The sequence below is a fragment of the Mustela nigripes genome, chromosome 11 (genome assembly GCF_022355385.1).
Source record: "Mustela nigripes isolate SB6536 chromosome 11, MUSNIG.SB6536, whole genome shotgun sequence".
Lineage (NCBI taxonomy): Eukaryota > Metazoa > Chordata > Mammalia > Carnivora > Mustelidae > Mustela > Mustela nigripes.
The window spans coordinates 24693843-24714719 of record NC_081567.1 but is presented as its reverse complement, the minus strand read 5'-3'; the positions used below and the strand labels follow the sequence as shown (position 1 = coordinate 24714719).

At 44.0% G+C, this 20877-nt stretch overlaps 1 protein-coding gene across 3 annotated transcripts in view; it reads left to right on the top strand.

The window, feature by feature from the left end:
• TMC5 (transmembrane channel like 5) overlaps positions 1-20877 on the top strand; it is an 80903-nt gene that overhangs the window by 47175 nt on the left and 12851 nt on the right. For all 3 annotated transcript variants that reach the window (XM_059415231.1, XM_059415230.1, XM_059415229.1), the window contains exons 5-14: positions 1847-1946; positions 4353-4440; positions 4876-5124; positions 6888-7039; positions 9093-9237; positions 10706-10861; positions 13973-14124; positions 16499-16577; positions 17340-17437; positions 18478-18573. In XM_059415231.1, coding sequence (XP_059271214.1) covers positions 1847-1946; positions 4353-4440; positions 4876-5124; positions 6888-7039; positions 9093-9237; positions 10706-10861; positions 13973-14124; positions 16499-16577; positions 17340-17437; positions 18478-18573 — 1315 coding nt within the window. The remainder of the gene's footprint in view (positions 1-1846; positions 1947-4352; positions 4441-4875; positions 5125-6887; positions 7040-9092; positions 9238-10705; positions 10862-13972; positions 14125-16498; positions 16578-17339; positions 17438-18477; positions 18574-20877) is intronic.

Here is a 20877-nt window from a genome sequence, read left to right as displayed (position 1 = left end):
AAACCAGGTCTTAACTGACACTACCTCCCTGCCTTCCTATTCCTGGAGCCAAACACTGGTTTCTTGGCTGCTATTTCTGTTCCAGCCCATCAAACTCCAGACATAAAGTCAAGCCTCTCTCAGTGATTTCTAGAAGGAAAAAAAAAATCCATTCATACCAAAGCATTTTGTGGGGTTAGGCCATTTATTGAAAATGGGGGTGTCTCCTCTCATGCTACTGACTCCCCACATCTCCCTGTTCTTCCTCCTCCACCTTGTCCTTTCTTCCTCTCCGTTTAGCTGCTCTTCCCTCTCAGGAGAGACACAAATTTCTTGTCTTCAGCAGAGTGAGTTGGTGGCCCTCTTTTGGAGATTTCCTTTTCATCTCAACTGGGTCAAATGGAGAGGTTAGCTCAATAACTCAACCAGGGAGCCACCCTGCTCCCTCTGTTCTCCCTCTGTTGTTGCCCCCGTCAGCCCTCCACCTGGCTTCCTCGTCATTACAAGATGGTGGCCGCCATTTCAGGCTTCACATGTGGCCACAACAACATCCAGAGCAAGAAGGATCTGTCTTTTTCTTGGAGTTTTTGTGTGGCTTTTTCAGTTTTTCTTTTTTGAGAAAGAAGAAACCTTTTCCAAGAAACTCCTCAGCAGATCACCCATCTCAGAACATTGGCCAACATCTTGTCACCTGCTCATGCTTAAATCAGTCACCTGCAAGGTTCAGCTTGGACTCATGGGGCTCACCCCCTGTGTCTGAAGATGGGTCCCACCCTGCAGAAGCTCAGGGCCTTGAGAAGGAGGGGGTAGATTCCTAAACAAAATCAGGATTCTATTAAAAAGGAGACATTACTGGGGTAGGTGACCCATAGTATGTGCCATGCTGAGTGAAGATGTGTAGATGAGTTATTGGGAGAAGATGGGGAAGTCATTCCTGGGGTTGGAAGAGCATAGGACAACAGTCAAGAAATATAAAGAAGGTGCCTGGGCCTGGAGTGTGGGGTCAAGAGAAAGTGATTTAGATATTCAAGTAGGGGAGGAGAGCGAGCTTGACCAGACAGGCAGGGGCTGGTGCCTTCACTGAATGCTTCTTGTCAGAAAAAAGAAAAAATATCAAGTTGGAATTGGGTACAAACATCATTTGCTTTGGCTTTGAGGTTAAAAAAATCACTACCTTGGGGCGCCTGAGTGGCTTAGTCAGTTAAGCATCTGACTCTTGATCTCAGCTCAGGTCTTGATCTTGGGGTTGTGAGTTGAAGCCCTGCATTGGGCTCCATGCCCAGCTTAAAAAAAAAAGCCAAGCAAACCACGTTGTCTTGTTTTCACTTGTGGCTTGGGGATCACTGAGTCCATATAATTATTCCCTCCTTGTGCTCTTATAAAAACATGCTCGGGGCACTTGGCTGGCTCATTTAAGCATCTGCCTTCAGCTCAGTTATGATTCTGGAGTCCCCTGATCAAGCCCCATGTCCTGCTCCTGGCTCAGTGGGGAATCTGCTTCTCCCTCTGCCCTTCCCCCAACTCGTGTGCTTGGTCTCTTTCTTTCACATAAATAAAATCTATTTTAAAAAAAGCTTGAAGGTCAGTGCCATATTTTTTTTTAGAGATTTTATTTATTTATTTATTTATTTATTTGACAGAGAGACACAGTGAGAAAGGAAACACAACAGGGGAGCAGCGGAGGGAGAGGAACAAGCAGGCTTCCCACCAAGCAGGGAGTCCAGTGTGGGGCTCGATCCCAGGACCCTGGGATCATGACCTGAGCCCAAGGCAGACGCTTAATGACTGAGCCACCCAGGTGCCCCAGAGCCATGTTGATATTCTGTGAAAGGAAACAAAATTAAATTCCATTTATTTTCCTCCACAGGACAAAAGTTAATTGCATCGCTGATACCAATGACATCTAGAGACAGAATTAAAGCCATCAGGAATCAGCCAAGAACCATGGAAGAGAAAAGGAACCTTAAGTATGGATCCAAAGCTTTTCTTCTTTCCCAGATTTCAAGTGAATTTTAGTCTTCTACTTTTGTCCCATCTCAGAAAGATTAAAAAGAAAACAAGGGCTCATGGGTAATGCATTCAGTTGGGTGTCCAGCTCCTGGTTTTGGCCCAGGTTGTGATTGAGATTGAGCATCAGGCATCAGCTAGAAGTCTGCTTGAGATTTTCTCCCTCTCCTTCTGCTCCTCCCACTCGGGCTCTTTCTTTCTCTTTCGAATAAATAAATAAATCTTAAAGAAAAAGAAAATAAGAAATATATGAATGCAAAAGAAGCTACAATCTTCCTACAGAAGAATTCCAAATTATATAGATGTTCCTCTTTCCTCTCACCTGGACTGTGGGCTATGCTTAAGGATGTGCTTTCAAAGGGGGTGGGCATGAGAAATGAGGGAGAGTAACTTTCTAGGGATGTGGTCTGGCCAACACTTCCTTGACCAGGTGATCAGGTTAGCATCCCCAGAGATCCGTGGTTAGAAGAGCATATCCCCTCTGTGGTACTCCTGAAGACTATAACTCCAGTATCACCAGAGAAAAAGATCAGGTAAACCCCAGTGGAGGGACATTCTACAAAATACCGGACCAGCACTCCTCAAAATTGTCAAGGCCATCAAAAATAAGGGAAGTCAGAGAAATTGTCACAGACTAGAGGAATCTAAAGAGACGTAATAACTAAATGGAATGTGGGATGAGATCCTGGAATAGAACATGGCATTGGTGGAAGAATGAATGAAATCAGAATAGTACAGAATTTACGTACTTGTATATGTGCTAATGTTGGCTTTTTAGTTTCGACAACTACCTTGGAAATGTCAGATGTTGGGTGGCTCAGTGGCCTGGGCATCCAACTCTTGATTTCAGCTCAGGTCGTGGTCTCAGGGTTGTGAGATTGAGCCCCACATTGGGCTCTGCACTGAGCATGGAGCCTGCTTAAGGTTCTCTCTCCCTCTTCCTCTGCTACTCATCCTCCCTCTCTTAAAAAAAAAAAAAAAAAGAAATGTAAGATGTTAATAGGAGAAAATAGTGAATAGTGTATAGGAATTTTCTATACTGTTTTTGCAACATTTTTGTAAATTTCAAATACTCTAAAATTAAAAGTTTACTGGAAAGAATAAAAGGAAAAAACAAAGTCCAGAGAGGCTTTCTAAGGGCAGGAATAAAAAAAAAAAAGTGAAAGAATGAGAGCTGTTTTAGCCATCAGACTTCACATTTACTCTTCCTCGTCCTTTTACTTTTGCAATTTGTACTCTTGGCAATAACTAATGGAGTGGATGCAACAATTGCTAATAAATAATTCAATGATGCAATTGTTCTGGGGCTGCTAAAATAACTTACAAAGTCTGACAGGGGAGTTGGATTTGACAACAAGTAACTTACACATGAGAAAAAGGAAGTCAGGCCAAATCAAGGTAGAGGAGACTGCGGTGACGGGACTAGCTAGAGTAATGCAGGCTGCTTGGGTGAAGCGGGAGCGCATGTGAGCCAAGGCCTGGAAGACAGTTGATGTGGGGGTGGGTGTTTGGGTGGACAAAGAAAACTAGAAAAGCACTAGAGCAAAGTACATGCAATGGATTCATGGAAGGGTAAAGACGTCAACTGTGGCTGATCTTTCTGAAAACACTCTTCCATTTCAAACTCTGCGTGGCTGCCTCTGTCAGAGGGTAAGGGCCTTATCAGGAGCCCAGAGACTTTATAGCAGGATTTTTCAGCCCCAGTATGACCAGCATTGGGGACTGGATCATTCTCTCTTGTGGGGTTCTGTCCAACTCATTGTAGGGAGTTGAACATATCCCTGGCTTCTACCCCTCAGGTGTTGGTAGCAAACCTCTCTCCACCAGAGTTTGACAACCATAAATGTCTCCAGACTTTGCCAAATGTCCACTGGGGATCAAAATCCCCCCAGGCTGAGGACCACTGACTCATCGGGCCCCTCCCCCTGCAATGGTTATCACTCAAACCCTTCTTTCTTCCCCATGCTCCTTCCATTCTAGCCATCCCAGCCTCCTTGGGGTCCCAGGTGGGCTGTTCCCTATGCACACAGCAATTCCTTATCCATGCCATTAACCCCGCCCCGCCTAAAAGACTTTGCTTGAATATTGTGCTATTTCAAATTATAGCACAGTCCCTATTCCAGGATTTCCAATTTCCTTACCTGCTCTGTTTTCTTTTTTCTTTTCCAGAGTACACCTTTTATTTATTGTTTATTGTCTTTCTCTTCCAACTAGAAGAGGTGTCTGTTCCATGAACCAGGGATATCATTCTCTTTTGTCTCACTACCTGGGTTGTGCCTACCACATCATAAGCACTCAGTAAATATTTTGGGAACAAAATCATCATAGCAAGGGTGTCTCTCCCTTTCTTCTGCTGTTCCCCACAGGAAAATCGTTGATAAGGAGAAAAGTAAGCAGTCCCGTCGTATGCTTGAGGTCAACTGCTGTGCCCAGTGTCTAAACTCCATTTCACGGGTAAGAAGCCTCTATTACAAGTCAATAAAATGGGCATCACAAGAGGTTAAAAACAGGGAAGTGGAAGAGTGGGCATGGAAAGGATCCAAGGGGAAGAGAAACCAAAATTCAGGGCTCTTTCATTGAAAGCCATAGAAATTGGGTTGGTCTAGGTACAGAGAAACCAGGTGGGGATGCAGAGGTCTAAGAGGTTGCTGAGTTATTTGGACAGCTGAGCTACTGTGTCACCTTCGTCAGCAAACCTGGGAGGTCATAATAACACTCACCTTGAAGAGTGGTCCCGCAGATTCAATGAGATCATTTTTGTAAGCCTGCGTAGTGCATGCCTGGCTTGTTATAATTCTCTGGACACAGTGGCCATCTTAGCTCTTGTGGGGCCTGCTCAGGTGTTTGTTGAGGGAATGTCAAGCCTCCTGCTTGGTGTCCCTACCCCAGGCTTACCGGAGATCTAAGAACAGCCTGTCAGAGCTGCTCGATTCCATCAGCCTATGGCAGAAAACGCTCAAGGTCATCGGAGGCAAGTTTGGAACCAGCGTCCTTTCCTATTTTAACTTTCTGAGGTGGCTCTTGAAGTTCAACATTTTCTCATTCATTGTGACCTTCAGCTTTATCATAATCCCTCAGTTTACCGTGGCCGAGAAGAACACCCTCCAGTTCACCGGACTGGAGTTTTTCACGGGGGCGGTAAGTCCTTCATTTTGCCCAACCGGGGTTCACCAACTGGGAATCTGCTGGACATACCTTGCTGGTCACTCTTCCAGACCTCTCACTTTGCCTGGGAGTGAAATGATAGGGAAAGTGGGGATTTAGTTATTTATTTGTTTGTTTTATTTTTTTTTTAAGATTTTATTTATTTATTTGACAGACAGAGATCACAATGTGTCAGCAATGCCTTCCTACTATGGTGGCCAAGTGGAGTTATTACTGTAGCTGCCACGCCAAAGAGGTTTACTCTCTAGCTCTTTTTTTTTTTTTAAGATTTTATTTATTTATTCGACAGAGAGAGGGATCACAAGGAGGCAGAGAGGCAGGCACAGAGAGAGAGGGAAGCAGCTTCCCTGCTGAGCAGAGAGCCTGATGTGGGGCTCGATCCCAAGGCCCTGAGATCATGACCTGAGCTAAAGGCAGAGGCTTAACCCTCTGAGCCACCCAGGCACCCCACTCTCTAGCTCTTTACAGAAAAAATTTTCTGACTCTTGAAGTAGAATGTTGTAAGTTTACTTTTTAAATTTCTTCCATTTATCTTTTTAATTTCTTTTTCTGTTAAAATTTTTTCCTTAGGATAAATTCATTAAAGTAGAATTATTGTATACATTTCATTTTCATTTTCCTCCTCATTATGATGTGCACATGTGTATATATGGACATGGAGTCCAACACAGAGGGCAAACTCACAACCCTGAGACTCAAGGCCTCTGCTGAGCTCAGACACTTAACCGACTGAGTCACCCAGGTGCCCCTAATGTATATTTTTTACATTTGTATGTATGAAACATTTTATTATGAAAAATTTCAAACATAAAGGAAAATAAAGAGTAGTAAGTAAACATTCATGTACTCACTACCTAGGTTTTAAAATTGTTTTAATATTTTTTCATATTGTTTTATCTTACTAGGTTTTAGAAGCATTTTATAGTAAATTACAGACATCAAGACATTTTACTTCAAATTTCTTCCACATGCATCTCTGAAAAATAAAGATACTTTCTGCAGTGCTTACCCCTAGCAAAATTAATAGTTGTTATTATCTAAAATCCATACTATATTCAGATTTTTCCCAGCTGCGCCCAAAACATCTTTCCTAGCCTGGTCTTTCAGACCAGGATCTAGTTAAGGTCTGTACTTTGCATTCACTTGCCGTTTTCTCTGAATTCTCAATTAATCTAGAATGATCTCTCCAGACACAGCCCCCTTTTTTCTTGAGAAGAGAGAAATGGGGGGAGGAGCAGAGGGAGAGGGATCAAGGTCACATTGACTTGGTTACATTGACTTGTTGCAGAAACCGGCCAGTTGTCATGCAGACTTGTTTCCTATGGACTCCTTGCTTTGTTCCTCTGGTCCCTTATTTCCTGTAAATTGAAATTTAGACCTAATGGCTTAATTCCCTTCCTATTGAACATGTTTGGCCATAATACTTAACAGATGACAGAGGCCGCTAATGGCTGGCTTTCCTGGTTTTCATCAGGCTTTGCTTGATCACTGTTTCAAGTGGTGACAGCTCGGTCCCTCCATTGTAAGGAGGGTTTGAGAGTCCTTTCCAGCCCAAAGAGCCTTGTGATGAAATGTCTGCATTCTCAGAAGCCTTGGGTGCTCTTTCCCTGCAAACAAAATGTCTAAACTGACTGATGCAAGTTTCTTGCAAATGGGAGAGATGCACTGTGCTGACTGACCGTAGTCATTGTTTTTTCAGTTGACCCATCTGACCAAGGGTTTATTATCCCTTCCAGGGTTATTTTAGAAACACAGTGATGTACTATGGCTTTTATACCAATTCTACGATCCAGCACGGGAATGGTGGGGCATCCTACAACATGCAGCTGGCCTATCTCTTCACAATCGGAGCATGTTTGATCGTCTGTTTTTTCAGTTTGCTATTCAGGTATAAGAGCGTCTGTGTTTCTTGATTCTAAGCTTGATTTAGATTTAGGTAAAATTTAAGAGACTCAAAGTTACCCAGGATACAGTTTCTCTGCAATTTTGACTTCCTGCTGCTGTCTGATCATTCTTGTTTTATTTATTTGTTTTAAAATATTTTATTTATTTATTTGACAGAGAGAGCACAAGTAGGCAGAGAGGCAGACAGAGAGGGGGAAACAGGCTCCCTGCCAAGCAAAGAGCCCGATGTGGGGCTTGATCCCAGGACCCTGAGATCATGACCTAAGCCAAAGGCAAAGGCTTAACTGACTGAGCCACCAAGGCACCCCGATTGTTCCTGTTTTAAAACATAGACTATAAGTTTAGGTAAAGGAGGGAGGTTTTTGTGTGCTTTCAAAGAAATTGGTCAGTCTGAAAATCAGGATGCAGTGACCCAACTAGTTATATGGCAAGAAGGAAGGGTATGGAGGGACAGTTGTCCCTTTGACAGCTGTCAGAGAGGTGGTACAGATGTTCAAGCCCTGTCTTCCATAACCATCATGCACAGGCTGGGTGGCTTAAACGCAGAAATGTGTTTCTCAAGTTCTGGAGTCTAGAAGTCTAAGGTCAAGGTGTTGGCAAGTTGGTTTCTTCTGAGGCCTCCGTTCTTGGCATATGGACAGCTGCCTTCTCACTGTGACTTCACACAGTCTTTCCTCAATGAATGTCTGAGTCTTAATCTCCTCTTCCTATAAGGACACCGAGCATATTGGACAAGGGCCCACCGTGATAACCTCATTTTAATAAAATTACCTCTATAAAGACCTGATTTCCAAATACCATTGTTTCTGGGGTACTGGGGGTTAGGACTTCAACATACGAGCTTTTAGGGTATACAGTTCAGCCCGTAACAACCTCACTGCCAGCACTCCAACTCAAAAAATGAGATTTCATTTTTTTCTGTTTTATTCAAACTAGGAAATGTTTCTTAAGCTGCTGTTAAGTCAGTGGCAAATTTTGGAGAGGTAGTGTCATTTTACTCAGCATTTTTTACATGTCAGGCTCAGTGCTAAGTGCTTCCTGGGCTGATGTCACTGAGTCCTGCTGTTGTCACTGTGATAATAGCTTTTGCTTTTATAAAGAGCTCACTGTTCTAAACACTGCATTGCTGCTCAGGGTGGGCTGAACAGTGCCCTTCTGCCTCCCAAAGAGGTCAGGTCCTAATCCCCAGAAGCTGTGAATATGTTACCTTACCTGGCAAAGAGGTCTTTGCAGATGTGACTAAATTAAGGATGTTAAGATGGGCGACTTAATCATAAGGGTCTTATAAGTGGGAAGCAGGAGGGTCAAGGTCAGAGAGGATGAAAGATACTGCTCTCTTGGCTTTGAAGTTGAGAGAGAACATAAACCAAGGAATGCAGGCAGTCTCTAGAAGCTGAAAAGTCAGAGGAACAGATTTTCCACCAAAGCATCCATAAGGAACACAGCTCTGCCGACACCTTGAGTTTAGAACCATCTTCTGACTTTTGACTTCTAATAAGAGAATACATGTGTGTTGTTTTAAGCCACTGAGTTTGGGGTACTTCAGTGCAGCGGCAAGCAGAAACTCACAGAAAGCTCTGTGAATGGGTCCTATTACTATTCCCATTATATAGATGTGGAAACTGAAGCTCATAGCAGTTGAAAGAACAAAGATCCCCCAAGTCGCTATCCAGGATAGTCAGCCAGGCTTGTCAGATCTTAAAGCCAGCACTCTTAACCATTATGTTTGTGATCTTATTGTCCCAGTAGAACCTGCTGCTAGCTCTTCCATGTTGCCTTTTGCTGTTAATGATCAGACTTTCTTTTTTTTTTTTTTAGTTATTTTTTATTTATTTTCAGCCTAATAGTATTCATTATTTTAGCACCATACCCAGTGCCCCATGCCCTCTATAATACCCACCACCTGGTACCCCGAACTCCCACCCCCCGCCCCTTCAAAATCCTCAGATTGTTTTTCAGACTTTCTTTTGTTTAATTCCTGCATCCCCAGTGTCTGCTTCAATAGCTTTCAATATTTTCGTTTCTGCCTTCCCCAGCATGGCCAGGTATTTCCGGAACAACTTCATCAACCCCCACATTTACTCCAGAGGGATTGCTAAACTGATTTTCTGCTGGGACTTCACCGTCACTCACGAAAGAGCTGTCAAGCTGAAACAGAAGAATCTTAGCACTGAAATCAGGGTAAGGCAAGCTTGCTTTATACAACACCTTCCCATGGCCAACTTCCTTCAGTATGTCTGTAACTTTTCTTAAAGTAATAATGATTTTTTTTTCTGGTTCCTGAGCATGGCAAAAAAAAAAAAAAAAAAGAAAGAAAGAAAAGAAAAAGAAACAGAACCAAAAATGCCTAAAAATATTCATAATGCTGGGGTGCCTGGGTGGTTCAGGTCATGATTCCGGGGTCCTGGGATCAAGCCCTGCATCAGGCTCCTTGCTTGGCGGGGAGCCTACTTCTCCTTCTCCCACTCTCCCTGCTTGTATTCCCTCTCTTGCTTTCTCTCTCTCTGTCAAATAAATAAATAAAATCTTAAAAAAAAATTCATAATGCCCAGTGCTGGTAATGGTTTAGGGAATGAACTTTTCACATGCTAGTAGCTCTGTAGTTGGTATGAGCTTCTTAGGGGGCAGCAGAGGGATTTATACCAAAATGTTAAATGTAAATGCTTCTTGACCTCACAGTTCCAAGTTTAACATTTTTTTTCCAGTGGTTTTTAACTCAGGACAGTTTTGCCCCTCAGGGGACATGTGACAATCTCTGGAGATTTTTTTGATTGTCACAGTGAGGGGGAGGGTGCTACTAGTGTCTCTGGGCGGAGACCAGGATGTTGCTAAACATCCTGCAATATACAGGAGAGTTGTCACAACATAGAATAACAGCTGAGAATTTCTCTGATGCTGAGGTTGAGAAATTCTACATTCTGAAAGAGGGAGAGAAAACCCATAAACAAACAAAAAACCCGAACACGGACTTCAAAAAAAAAAACAAAAGATTTATTTATTTATTTATGTGACAGAGATGGAGAGAGGGAACACAAGCAGGGTGGGTGGGAGAGGGAGAAGCAGGCTCCCCGCTGAGCAGGGAGCCTGATGTGGGGCTCGATCCCCGGACCCTGGGATCATGACCTGAGCCAAAGGCAGATGTTTAATGACTGATCCACCCAGTCACCCCCCCAAACACAGACTCTTAAATACAGAGAAAAAACTGGTGGTTGCCAGGACAGGGGTGGGGGGCGGGTGGTGGCTTAGTGGTGGAAATGGGTGAAATAGGAAAAAAAAAAAAAAGAGCAAGCAGAATTTATAAGCAAGGGCTTTGATAAGAGGTTTGAAAATGCTAACTTCCTTGGTATAAACACCTAGCCTTATTTTTCAAAAAAGAGTTTAATGACTTGAAAGAGCTTTCCTCAAGAGCACGGTCCTGATTTGTTGGTCCCTTCTGTTCCTCAAAGGTGTTTGACACCTTGATGGGGATTCTTGGTCCATTTGAGATTTTCCCATGGGTCTGTCATAATCCATGTCCAACTCGAACTTTCCCCTTTCTTCTGTGGATCCAGGGTGGGTTTGTGTCTCAGAATACCAAAGATTCACCCGGAGAGTCTTTGCTAACAGTGGAGAGGGTCTGTGGGCCCGCTTGACTTCCTTGTGCTTGTAGGAAAACCTGTCAGAAATCCGTCAGGAGAATGTCAAGTTAACGCTCAATCAGCAGCTGATCCGCTTCTCTGCTCACCTGGCGGCCTGGGTTGTGTCTACTGGAGTGGCGGTTGCCTGCTGCGTCGCTGTTTACTACCTGGCTGAGAACAACTCAGAGGTAACCACAGGAGCAGAAGCCCCAAAGTCCAGAGCACAGAACCAGGTGAAGGATGGGGTGCTGGAGGGGAGAGCAGGAGAGAGCTGCCGCTCACACCAGACTCCATGGCCAGCAGCATTGATGTCAGCTGGAAGCTTCTGAAAAATTGCAGAATCTTGGGTCCCTCCTTGGCCCATGGACCCAGAATCCATCTTTACCATGTCCCCAGGTGATGTGTGTGCACACCTCTGAGCTAGAAGCTCTGGGCTAGTGGAAAGATGGGCACTTGGACCACAGACCTGGTATTTGGGGTTTCTTTCTTTCTTTCTTTTTTTTTTTTTTTTTTTAAGATTTTATTTATTTGCCATAGAGAGAGAGAGTACACACAAGCAGGCAGAGAGGCAGGCAGAGGCAGCGAGAGAAGCAGGCTCCCTGATGAGCAAGGAGCCCGATGCGGGACTCGATCCCAGAACCCTGGGATCATGGCCTGAGCCGAAGGCCGCGGCTTAACCAAGCCGCCCAGGCGTCCTGTATTTGTGGTTTCTAATAAAAATAATGCCTCCCACTGCCCCTGGCACTGAGAAGATACTCAGGAAGTATTGTGATCTGATGGACTTTTGTGAATGAGTTAACATTTCTGAGCCCTGTATTCCTCACTTGCAAAAACAGGAATGATGGTATGTGGCTTTGTGGGTGTATGATCAGGACCAGAGAAGAGTTAAATGAAGAGTCTACTTAGTGTCCAGTACTGTGGGTGATGAAAGATGTTTGCTTTTTTCTTTATTTCCTAATGATATGAACTTGGAGACTACTAATTAGCTGGGAGAGCTGGGCAAAGTACTGCTTTTCTGTAGGTTTTGACTTTCAGATCCCCTGGAAAAGGGGCTCATTGTAGCCAGTTTGCTGACTTTTAGAATTGTGGTACAGGTAGGTGTGATTATGTCACTTTCTTTAATGGCTTCCTGTTGCCCTTAATATAAAATCTATCCTCCATGGCACGATTGACAGATCTTATATGATCTGACCCTGCCCATATCTCCAGTCTCAACACCCCACAACTACCCATATCCTACACACCAGCACTCAGTGCTGAACTGAACACAGTTCCCTGAACACACCATGCCTTTCCTTATCTCAAGATGGGACACATGCAGTTCATTCTCCACCCCATCTCCCCTAATTCCCTTATCTGGCAGACTCCTCCTCCTCTAGACGTCAGCACAGTCATTTCCTCCCCACCACCACCACCCTCACTAGACCGAGTTGGGTATTCCTATCCCTGTGCCCTTCTCATGTGTAGTATTGAAAAAACCTGTTTATACATCTGTCTTCAAAAGATGGTAGTGGGGCTCTAGGCCCAATACCTCATACATAGTAGATGCTCAGCCAAATGGGTGAATAAGTAAAGGAGAAGCCAGCAAGAAAATGGATGTGGGATTATATAAATCTAAGGGTTTGCCATCAACCATACGAAGGTGTGCCCTGAAAGAGGGAAATTAAGTCTCAGTGCTTAAGGCCTTAGCAATGCCCTACTTAGGATGTGACCAGGTAGCTGTAGGCATAAAGAAGACTGTTGAGTTTCTTCTTCACCTGGAAGCTTTTCTCTACGCCCACCTGAAGGGAAGGAGGACAGGTAATGGGGTGAGGAGGCAGAAGTGGAGTTGTTTGAATGTCTGCTCTGTGCCAGGCAGGGGACATATTCATTGGCAACTAGAGTTTCCTGTGAATGAGTGAATGATGTCCTACCTGTGTTATTTAGGGGCCAGACCTTGCCCTATTTGGTCTTATTTAATTCTTCTTATTTATTTGTTTATTTGAGAGGCAGGGAGTGCTGGGGGACAGGCAGAGGGAGATAATATTTTTTTTTTAAGATTTTATTTATTTCTTTGACCGAGACAGATCAGAAGTAGGCAGAGAGGAAGGCAGAGAGAGGAGGAAGCAGGCTCCCTGCTGAGCAGAGAGCCCGATGTGGGACTCGATCCCAGGACCCTGAGATCATGACCTGAGCTGAAGGCAGAGGCTTTAAACCACTGAGTCACCCAGGCGCCCCCAGAAGGAGAGAATCTTAAGCAGACTCCCCACTGAGCATGGAACCCGATGGCAAGGCTTGATCCCAGGACCCCGGGATCATGACCTGAACCAATATCAAGAGTCAGACACTTCACTGAGTGAGCCACCCAGGTGCCCCTGGTCTTACTTAATTCTTGAAATGACTCTATGGGTTCCATGATAATCTCTTTATTATACAGACAGGGAAAAGGGGCTCAGAGAAGCTGTGCATCTGGCCCCAGATCTTGAAGCTCATAAGCATGGGGAAGGGGCAACATTTGAATCTGTCTTACCCTGGTTATAAAAATATTGCCAAAGGGGAGGTGGGGCTTCCAAAACCATCCAGAGGTAAAGGAAGGCAGGGTCGGGGGTGGGGGTGGGGAAGGGTGTAGTGGGAGACAAAAAAAAAATCCACAGGAATCCCTTACTAAAAGGATACCTGTCCGAGAAGCACCCGAGACCCCACCCTGAGCCAAATACCAGGGTGTTGCATCCACATGAAGGAAGGGGTGCCTCTCTTGACCTCATACAAAGGTATGGCATGGTCTGGCAGAGGCCACCCCTTTCTCCTAATTCAGCACCCAATGATAGCGAAGACTAACAAGGCTGCCCAGGAGAGGGGAGGAAAAATTCTAGTGATCGATACCCACGTGCTGTAGCTTCACCAGATCTAAGGTTTTGCTCCAATGGCCAGGGCACACCTTCTTGTCGCCCCAGACCTCTTGCCGAGGATAGTAAAATCATAAAATGGCCATTAGCATTCAGGCCTCTAAGACACATCGACTTGGTTCAAATCTTCCACTCGGTAGTGAGTGACCCCGGGCAAGCATTTTTGCCACTCTGACCTCAGTTTGCCCATCAGATAAGTCTATTCATACCCACCTGCTTGGCTGTCCTGAGGATAACATGCAGTCATGTGGGTGATGCTTGGCTCAGGGTAAGTGCTCAAGAATGGGTACCTTGGTAGTTAATCCCAGAGAAGCTACTCCTGGGTTTTCCCCATTGTGGACAGCCTTCTGTGGGAGGCCGACAGGAGTTCGGTGCACACTTGGCATCTCAATTCTTTCCCTCTGTCCTCTGCAGTTCCTGAAGAGCCACAGGAACCCCGGGGCAGTGCTATTACTGCCTTTCCTTGTGTCTTGCATCAATCTGGCTGTGCCACGTCTCTACTCCCTGTTCAGGCTGGTGGAGCGGTATGAGATGCCACGGCATGAAGTCTATACCCTCCTGATCCGGTAGGTGTGCCTGCCTTGTCCAACACCGGCCTCTAGTTCCATGGAGGGCAGGTAGGGTTAGGTTCAAGTACCAAAGTGCTGTTTTCAAAAAGAAGTCCAAGAATAAAGTGTTTTGTAGCCAGAAAATCCAAAAAGCGCTCAGAAAATACAGTGAAGTCCATCTGCCTTTTGTTCAAAGTTAGGGCTTATCTTTCCCCCAATTGCAATCAGCCTGAGCATTAACATAGGTCTCAGTTATGACATGTACAGATGTGTATGTTGTCGACTACAAAAAAGGTTCCTGGCTGAGGAGTTGTGTGGGGACTGAAATTTATCCAGTGTTCCCATTAGTCAAACTGTGAGCCTTCGTAGCCATTGCCTTGGCTGGGAGGAAAAGGGCCATTTTTGTAATTCACACACCCATATGGAGGTAGAGAGGGTGCTTTTGGCAAATCATTGTCTGGGAGGGTGTGCCTTTTTGTGCTAGAAGTGACCCCGGGGTTTCAATAAACAAAGCATAAAATTCCCCAGGTTTTGTCCTTATTCCTTCTTCTGGCTAGTTCCCTGACCAGTTCCTGGTTATGGGTATTTATAATAATAGGTCTGTACAAGGCAAATTGAATTTCTTTACTGATCAATTCGAGAGCTCTTGCCTTCCACGGCATCTGAGATCTGACTCCTAATCAGCTCGCCAACCTCATTTGGAGAATTTGGAGGGAGGGTGGTAGACCTTTGTGCTCAGCGGGCCATTTTGTTTTTGTTTTATTTTGTTTTTGTTGTTTTTTAAAGATTATATTTATTTATTTGACAGAGAGATCACAAGTAGGCAGAGAGGCAGGCAGAGGGGAGGGGGGAGGCAGGCTCCCTGCTGAGCAGAGAGCCCGATGATGTGCGGGGCTTGATCCCAGGACTCTTGAGATCATGACCTGATCCGAAGGCAGAAGCTTTAACCCACCGAGCCACCCAGGCGCCCCTCAGCGGGCCATTTTGAACCAATCACTTTGCTATTTGTGTTTTTCCTGGTCCCTAAAGAGGTTAATTGTCTTTTCATAGACATCAGCCATTTCTACCACTTCACAAAATACTCAAAATATTCAAAATCTTCTCTACATGAAGAGAGAATGGGAAAGCTCAGAAATAGACAATTCTTTTTGATCTAAGATGAGCTTTTCTCAGCTTAGACAAGTGTGTTTTCAACTTCAGTGTGGAACTACCCTGCAATAAAGGTACACTAATGCATTAATCCAGATATATGGAGCGTCTGCTGCAAGCGAGGTATGGGCAAGAAATCAGGGATCTTGCATTGAAAAAGACAGAGCCAGTTCCCTTCCTTCACGGAACTTACTGTCTAACACTATGGTTCTCAACCTTCAGCACACACTAGAATTACCTGAAGGGATTGCCTGGCCCCATCCCCAGAGTTTCTGATTCTGTAGCTCTGGGGTGGGGCCTGAAAATTTGCCTTTCTAGCAAGTTTGCAGATAAGGCCGATACTACTGGGTTGGAGGACACACTTTGAGAACCACTGGTCTAGTGGCACACAGTTCTTGGCACACCAGTGCTGAAGCCCTATGAAAACTAGCAGGTGTTGACTTATGGCAAAGTGACTGGGTTTAAGAGCTCAGGCTGTTAGAGCAGGTGGTCCTCATTTTCAACCCCTTGCAAACTGTGTGACCTTGGACAAATTGTTTCACCTCTAAGATTTAGTTTCTTCATCAGTAAGATAGACATAAAATACTATCTGCATGATGATATGATTGTAAGGATTAAGAGTTATAAAGTTGTAAGTATTAAGTTGTAAAGATTAAGGTGGTTCAGTAAAGTTCTTAACACAGTGTACGGTCTATGGTCAGCACGCAGTGAATAGTATGTACGTTTACTGTTAATACAATCAGTGAGAAGTGAAGTCAGATAGTTTGGAGATGCACCAAAAGAGGTTAGGTCAGTTGATACGAATTAGGTTATGCTGCAGTAACAAACATCCCCGCTTTACTCAGTCTCAGTGGCTTAGAACACAAAGATTTATTTCTTGCTCATACTATATTGTATATTGTAGTATATTGTAGATGGGAGGGGGTTTTGGTCATGTCCTTCATGGAGGGATCCAGACTGAGAGCAGGAAGCATCTCAAATACTGCTGATGGCCATTCCAGAGGGAAGACAGTGAGCTCTAGAATCTCACTGGCATTTAATTGCTCCAGCCTTGAAGTGACACAAAGGGACACACATCACTTTTGCTCACAACTCATTTGCCAGAACTAGCCCTCTGGCCCCACTCAAACCAGAGGGGAGCAGAAATTTCAGTCCTACCACGGGACCAAAGGGAAATATCGGCAAACAGTTCTAATGACTGTCATGGAAGGTAATGGTAGTTGTTTTCTCTTCTGTTATTTAGAAACATCTTTCTGAAAATATCAATCATTGGAATTCTTTGTTACTATTGGCTCAACATTGTGGCCCAGGCTGGTGAAGAGGTGAGATTTCTATGCTGTTCTGCCTTGAGTTTGGTTTCTTAACCCCTTGACCACCAGGGAGGAAGTGAGTTTCTCTGGTTTCTCAGAATTTCTATTCATGATCTTAGAGTAGATATCATATTATCCTTCCATTCATCTGCCCATCCATCCATCCATCCATCCATCCTTGGGCTGCGCACTGAAAACCACCCTCTCTTTGTTTGGCCAAATCTAAAAGGTCCCAGTCCATCAGCTCATAGAACTGACTTCCTGCAGAAATAATTGACCACCAGTTCCATGAACTGAATAAGTCAGACTTCCAATTTGGGCTAGCCTGCTAAACCCCTAGGCCACTTTCTTAGTCAAGCAGATATTAATGGATTTTCTTAAGGTTAATAAAAAGGGTGAAGGCCTTATTGCCATTGATGCCTTCTGCTCTCCCTTGCTGAAAAATGGGATCCAGAGAGCATAGGACAGGGATGAAAAGTTTTAAGAGGAGAGATAGTGAGAAGGGAAAGTTTGGGGCACACGTTGGGGGGCAGAATTAATGGGGGGAGAAGGGGCACAGACAGGGAATAAAAACCCTTGAAAACAAACTCAGCAAATTAATGTTGCATCTGTGCCCAGAGTGGGTCTGCTTTTCTGGGTATGCCAGGTCTCGGTCAAACTGACCTAGTCCTAATGAATGTCATGTCCTAATGAGTGCAGAATGCCAGGAAGAGATGGGAGTTGAGCAGGAAGCAACAGCCCCTTGCCATCGCCTGACTCTTGTTTGCCTTTCAGTGTTGGGAAACCCTCATTGGCCAGGAAATCTACCGACTCCTTCTGATGGATTTTGTGTTCTCTTTAGCTGATTCCTTCCTGGGCGAGTTCTTGAGGAGGTAAATATTTGTCAGCCTTGAGTAATTAATACCTGATGTTGGAACCAAAGCTGTTGTCTTGGCTGAGCAGGAAGGCTGGTTATCTTTTATGCTTATATACTTAGTACATCGGTGTCCCTTGTGTACTTTTTATTGTGTACTATTAAAAGTCTGCCTTTGGTTCTTTGGGATACTGCTTTCTTCTGAATTAACTGATATTTCATTTTTACCTGACAGCCCTGTTGTTCAGGTTCATTTGGTTCAGCTAGCCCTTTACAACCTTCTCTTGGGGAAAAGAAAAAAAAAAGGCTAGAAACAAAACACAGAAACTGAAAGTCATTGGAGAACTTTCCGCTATAGATAATTTTCATTCTAGTATATATCCTTCCAGATTTTTCTATGCACATACTGGTTTGTGTATGTGTGTGTGTGTCTGTGTGTCTTTGAAATCACACAATCACGTATTATGTGATTTCAAAGACAGAAATAGGGTCACACTGCAAATCATTGTGGTGTTTGCTCTAATTAATCTTAAGACTCTGCTGGGGCATCTCTCCCTAACAGTACATCTAGACTTATGTCATGACTCATTTAGTTGGATTTGATTAATGTGCTAATTGTTATTTTAGAAACCAGGTATACAGAATTGAGGCAGTCTTCTCATTGGCCCATGTGTAGTCCTCTTTTATTGATTTATTCATTTATTTGTTAATAATATGCTGAGCATCTCATTCCTTATAGACACGTACAAGTTTCTTTGAGCTGCCCTCACGATAAGATGGCATGATGTAAAGATTCTTTCCTCAGGGGGTAGCTTACATGTCCAGTCTCCTCACTCAGTCTGCCCAACCTCACTTTTATTATAGCTTGTGTCCAGAGTCTGGATGTAAAAGTGAGGAGGTTTTTTTGTTGTTTTGTTTTGTTTTTTCAATGGGAATTTTTTCAAAGGGAACTTACGACTTTATTCCAAACTGGTTAGCCTCTGCTTTGTTGATTGTGGGGAATCTTTTGAAGGAGAGAGTTGATGATTTGGGTACTAAACTCAGAAGTTTTTTTCACAGACTCATTGGGATGCAATTTATCACAAGTTCTGGCTTACAAGAGTTCGACATTGCCAGGAATGTCCTGGAACTGATCTATGCACAAACTCTGGTGTGGTAAGTTTTGAAAATCTTCAGACCAACTCAGAAATATTTTGTAAGTGGGGATATTTTGGCTATTGTTACCCTTATGAGCAGTTTCTAAAAACCATGTTAGGAAAATGCATCATGTGATGGCATCTTAACCATTTCTAAGTGTACATTTGAGTCATGTCTATTTGCATAGCTGTACAACAGATCTCCAGAACTCTCTTCATCTTGCAAAGGTGAAACTCCCTACCCATGAAACAAAAACTCCCCAGCTCCCCCTTCCCCAGCCCCTTGCAGCCAGTGCTCTATTTTCTGTCTCTATGAGTCTGACTACTCTAGATACTTCATGTCAGTGGAATCATGCAGAGTTTATCTTTTTGTGACTCCCATGTTTCACTTAGCATAATGGTCTTTGGGTTCTACATATAGTAGCTGACAGAGCACTTCTTTCCTTTGTAAGAGTGAATAATATCCCATTGTATGGATGCACCACATTTCGTTTATCCATCCATCCATGGATGGCCTTTTGGATTGCTTCTACTTCTTGGTTGCCCTGAATAACGCTGCTATGATTATGGATATGCAAATGTCTTTTTGAGACCCTGCTTTCAGTTCTTCTGGGTATATACCCAGAAGTGGAATTGCTGGGCCTTATGGTGACCTCATTTTACCTTAATTACCCCTTTAAAGACCCTATTTCCAAATATAACACATAGGGTCACTCTTAGATTTTTTTTTACTAAAGGATGTTCCTAAATCAGCTAATCAGAGAAAAACAAGTATCATATGGTTTCACTCATACGGGGAATATAAGGAATAGCACGGAGGATTATAGGGAAGGGAGGGAAAACAGAATGGGAAGAAATCAGAGAGGGAGACAAACCATGAGAGACTGTAAACTCCGGAAAACAAACGGAGGGTTGTGGAAAGGAGAGGGGTGGAGGAAAGGGGTAAGTGGGTGATGGGCATTAAGGAGGGCATGTGAACTGATGAGCACTGGGTGCTATATGCAACTAATGAATCATTGAACATTACATCGAAAACTAATGATGTACTATATGTTGGCTAACATAATTTAATTATGTTAGCCAATAATTTAAATTTAAATAATCAAAACAATTTAAATAATTAAATAATTAAAATTTAAGTGATTAAATAAAATAATTAAAATGATTTAAATAATTAAAATAAAAGAAGATAACGGAAAGGTGCCTGGGTGGCTCAGTTGGTAGACCATCTGGCTCTTGGTTTCAGCTCAGGGCATGATCTCGGGGCTGTGAGATTGAGCCCTCATCTGCTCCCTTCTGGCTGTGGAGCCTGCTTGGCATTCGCTCTCTGCCCCTCCCTTGCTCACTCCCTTTCTTTCTAAAAAAAGAAGACCACAGAAAGCGAGTGTATGTTAGGGGATGATGATAGAGGTGAGGTGAGGTGAGGTGTTTCCCAAACTTCAGGCTTTTGCACACCAGCCGATTTTTTGGTGTATGTTTATTTGACGGCGAGAGAGGGAGCACAAGCAGGGGGAGCAGGAGACAGAGAAGCAGACTGCCCGCTGAGCAGGGAGCCAGTGTGGGGCTCGATCCCAGGACCCTGGGATCATGACCTGAGCCGAAGGCAGAGGCCTTAACCCACTGAGCCACCCAGGCGCGCCTAAAGATTTTTAAAAATTGATTTTATTTTATTTATTTATGTGAGAGAGAAAGAATGAGAGAGAAGGAGCATGAGAGGGGAGAGGTCAGAGGGAAAGGCATACTCCCTGCTGAGCGGGGAGCCGGATGTGGGACTCAGTCCTGGGACTCCAGGATAATGAACTGAGCCGAAGGCAGTCACTCAACCGACTGAGCCACCCAGGCACCCCATTCAGTGCAATTTAATGACTGTCCCTGCAGGACCTCAGACTGTCTTAAATGCCATGAAGGGAGGAGAGGGACAAGTCCCGCATTTGGGACATCTAGGTTAGGGCTTGCTGAAGGCCATTTAGTGGTATGTGGGTGCTGCTTTCTGCAAAATCTCTTTCCCAAAGCTGGGAAGAGAACAAGTGAGGATCCTGGATAAGGTGGGGGTTTTCCTGGTTTGCAGTGACAGAGCAGTCTCCCCCTTTTGTTAGGACTTCCATAAACGAAGTACCACGGAAGGGGTGGCTTAAGCAACATGATTCTGGAGGCTGGAGGTCCAAGATCAAAGTGTTCATAGGGTTGGTTTCTTCTAAGACCTCCATCCTTGGCCTGTCGATGGCACCTTCTCGAAGTGATCTCACATGGTTCTTCTGGGTGTATCTGTGTCCTAATCTCTTTATATATATATTTTTAAGATTTTATTTATTTATTTGACAGA